This window comes from Triticum aestivum, chromosome 3A (genome assembly GCF_018294505.1).
Source record: "Triticum aestivum cultivar Chinese Spring chromosome 3A, IWGSC CS RefSeq v2.1, whole genome shotgun sequence".
Lineage (NCBI taxonomy): Eukaryota > Viridiplantae > Streptophyta > Magnoliopsida > Poales > Poaceae > Triticum > Triticum aestivum.
Genome location: NC_057800.1, coordinates 314,898,842 through 314,902,742, shown reverse-complemented (window position 1 = coordinate 314,902,742; position 3,901 = coordinate 314,898,842). Strand labels below are relative to the sequence as shown.

The 3,901-nt window shown below is 46.2% G+C and overlaps 1 protein-coding gene across 1 annotated transcript; it reads right to left on the bottom strand.

The window, feature by feature from the left end:
* Window positions 1-356: 356 nt before the first annotated feature.
* LOC123058317 (protein IQ-DOMAIN 14) lies at window positions 357-1,522 on the bottom strand. The gene is made up of 2 exons (XM_044481074.1): window positions 983-1,522; window positions 357-902 (listed from the first exon to the last, which is right to left on the bottom strand). The coding sequence occupies exons 1-2, from the start codon at window positions 1,260-1,262 to the stop codon at window positions 538-540; spliced, it is 645 nt and encodes a 214-aa protein (XP_044337009.1). The 5' UTR covers window positions 1,263-1,522; the 3' UTR covers window positions 357-537.
* Window positions 1,523-3,901: the final 2,379 nt, after the last annotated feature.

Sequence of the window (3,901 nt, the reverse complement as noted above, 5' to 3'; positions counted from 1 at the left end):
TATGAAAATTACCTATCTAGGCAAATTTAAATGAGGCCGGAAATAACAAATAACAAATCCGGAAAATCCTCATGTGCATGTGTTTGATTTGGTACTGTTCTGCCCTAAACCATATTTTAGAGTTGTTAAACATGCAAAGCAAGTACACCATGTTAAACTAGACATTTATCCACCCCATTTACATATAAAGTTTATTAAATTCCGAGTTACGGCTAAATAGTTATGAATTAAATCATTTTTAACATGACATAGGGGCAAATTTAACCAAACAACATTTTAAACATCTTAAACATAGATGAAAGTGACATATTATTAAACTAGACAAAATTCTAAGCAACTTTCATATTAAGTTTGTTTTAAACCGATGCACAGTTATTAAGTTATTATATGCATGATCTACAAGGGATTTTCTGTAAAACAGCAGTTTTCTGGAAATTAGCTAAATTCGCAGAGCCTAAAAAAAATACTTGGGCGGATCTGCTGGCCCAACAACAGGAAAAAAAGGGGTGGGGCGCCAGGGGTGTGCTCACATTGGGCCTAGGCCCAACTGCAGGAGGAGGCCGGGCAGCTGGGCCTCGTGCAGCGGTCAACGGGAGAAGGAGGACTTGTCGCTGTCCTCGCTTTGGGGCGGCTGGGCGCTGACTTGCTGCTCCTATCGCAGCGAGACGAAGCAGGGGCGCGACGCTTGGCGAACGGAGCTTCTACTCCGGCGACGAGGCAATGCAGGGGACGGAGGGAGGCGCGGATCGGCGCGAATCCGGGCGGAGGAGGTACAGGAAAGGTGAGGTCGATCTGATCCGGAGCTGCGGTCAACGAAGAGCACGGGATCGAGGGGATCCTGTCCTGGAGCTGATGTAGGCGCGGAGGACGAGGATGGCCGGCGCAAAACTCCTCGGGGCTCCCTGTTGCACGACAAAGAGAGCAGGTGAGAGAGGGAGGAGAGAAGGACGAGGAAGGAAGAGGCAGGGGCGCAGGGTCCTACTGCAGGTGGTCGCCGGCGATGTAGATGGAGGGCGACGGGGTTCAGTGGACACACGCACGAGAGTTGTTGTTGCTGTCGCCTGTGGCAGCAAAGCTCCGGCGCGGCAGAGGCCATGGGCGCTGGAGTTGCACTCCCGCTCGAGGGGCGACGAGGAGGCTTCTGGTCGCCGATGACGCCTGTGACGGTGGATGGCTTGACGAGAAGCAAAGAGCTCGGGCGTTGGTGCATGAGCATAGGAACTCGGTGGGATGTGGGCACGAGGAGAAGGAGGCTGCGGCATGAGGCTTGGGGATGAGGAGGACCTCGACGCAGAGGCGCACAAAGCTATGTCGGCCGACGAGGAAGGAGGCCGTGGAGGAGCTACGATGGCCGGCCAGTGCTCGGGCTGCAGGAGGTGGACGAGGGAATCAGGGAAGGCGCTGGTTGGTGGGAGAGATCGAGAGGATTTGGATCGGGGACACACACAATGATTGGATGGGGATGGATCCCGAGGTGGGAGATGTGACGGCGGCGACGAGTGGATGGGACAATGTCCCTCGATTTTAGGGTTTGCCCTGTATTTATATTAAGTTGGTTTTTGGTTAGGGGTATTCGGTCCGTCCGATTGTAATCGAGCAGTCGAGGAAAAGATAGGCTAGGGAGTCCAAATAAGAAAACGATAATATTTTGGAGATGTTTGGGGATGTTCTGAGTCCAACGGTGACAACTGCCCAGGTCGGGTTCGGGACCGCTTTCGGACGCGCACGTGAGGGGGTCGATGCACTGCGCAAAGAGGGGTTTCAGGGCCTGGCAGTTGATGGCGGACTGTGCGGAAGACTTTGGGCTGAGAGAAAAGAAGAGAGAGACCCGGCGACTGTTTCCGGAGACCGAAAACATCCGACGTAAGACCGGCTATACTGTCGCTATAGTTTAACGGTTGGGCTATTAAACGAACTCCGAATGCGATGAAACTTGACAAGCGGTCTATCTACACTATAATAAGACCGCACACCAACTTTCAACCCATTCCGAGAACATTTTCCGGCCACTTATAAAATACTATTTCGGACATGCCGCGGGCGCGTGCAAGTGTGTCTGGGCTTAGAACGGACAACGGAAAGAACTGGGGAAACCCGGACGGATGCAGGTTTTGAAAACATGCTAATGCAATGCACATGATGACATGACAAGATGCAACACGCAAGCGAATGAGATGGCAACAACGGCTAATAACTGGAAGACACCTGGCGCATCGGTCTTGGGGCGTCACAACACTCCACCACTACGAGAGGATCTCGTCCCGAGATCTAGGATGGCACCGGAGGGAAAAGGAAGAGGAAGAGAAGAGGTAAAACAAATTGCTTCTTTGACAATTGAGTGAAACCAAAGAACCTTGCGAGGTTGAACAAATTTGAGAAAAGAATACAACGAAGGTGAACAAAGTTGAAACCTCCGTTAGACAAGTGGAACACGGAACCTTACTAGACCCTTGTAGGTTGAAAGACATAAGAAAAGTGTTACAATGGACAATAGGTACATGCAAGCACTCCGATTGAAACGAGATGTACAAGAAACGATAATGATCAATTACGACAACACTCCGGTTGGACATGGAAGGTAAGGAATATAAACTTTGCCAAACAAAAGCACTTGGATGAGACTCCGGTTAGAAGAGGAATGATAAAAATGACACTCCGGTTAAACCAAGATAGAGAAGGAAAAATAATGATATAATTTGGGCAGCATTCCGACTGAAAAGAAAAGGAATTGAATAAGAACTTGACAAGATGAGAATACGCTTGATGAAATCAACAACACACTGTCTTCGGAACTATTGAAAGAATGGCACTAGGGGTAAGAAAGATTTCAGACAGCACTCCGGTTGAGAAGGGAGTAAAAATTTGATAAGATGAGAGAGCTCGAAACAAAACACGACACTCCGGTTGGATGGATAAGCAAAAGAAAGAACATGAACTTCACAATACGAGATGATGAGTGAAGAGAGCATCATCACAATGCCTCCGGAACAAAAGAATAGAAGTTGGATTGTTGGAAAGGGAAGAGTTGAGAAGAAAATGACATCTTCTACCACAATAGAATTTGAGAAGCATCCTTGGAAAGAAGTATGGAACATAGTTGCTGGAAAATCAACAACGAAAGGAGTACGCTTGTAATGGTCTTATAGAAGACATATCAGCATTATGAGGTGACAACTTGCCACTTACGGAAAAGATTTGATTGGTAAGAACAAGGAGACGAGAAACTTATTTCACCGGGAGGATAAATGAAGAACTTGGGTGTTTATAAGCACCATAAATAGCAACAATCCTTAGGGAAGGCTTTAGGTGAAGTATAACCCAAGATAACTCCAACAAAACGGTTGATGGATTGAGAAGACCTCATGCTTGAAAAGATTGATGGGTTTAACTATCTCATTCTTAACAACGTGTGAATCATGAAACATGAACTCAAATTATCAAGAATGACATAATACCATCTCTAATGATACAGAAGAAAGAATTGCACTCCGGATTGCAAGATGAAGAATGATTGAGCTCCTTAAAAGAATCTCGATGAAAACTTGGAGAAGGAATTAAATGCTTGATGGGCCATCATGTAGAGCCTCCATGAAGAATTCCGGTAACAAAAGGATAACGAAAAGAAGGAGAAGTTGAAAACATGAGGTGAAACCTTGTACCGATTTAAATGAATCTCCGTGGTGATATAATTGAAAGAGGTTGGAACTTCGGGAAAAAGAGAAGATGAAACAAATGAAACTGAGAATTTGAAGAGCCTTCGGAATAAAGAATTAAGCATTTGGGTGAATCAAGAATAAGAATTATGTTATGCTCATCCTTCACCAATTTAAATTGATGACAAGCAGCGGATTTGGCATACTACTTATTCTTGTAGAAAGGATTAAGATAGATATAGCACAAA

Bases quoted from the DNA above. Each gene is read 5' to 3' on its own strand.
- LOC123058317 (XM_044481074.1), bottom strand. From the start codon at position 1,262: ATGCCGCAGCCTCCTTCTCCTCGTGCCCACATCCCACCGAGTTCCTAT. The intron at 903-982 runs GTAGGACCCTGC...GTCGTGCAACAG, and splicing joins ATCGCCGGCGACCACCTGCA to GGAGCCCCGAGGAGTTTTGC.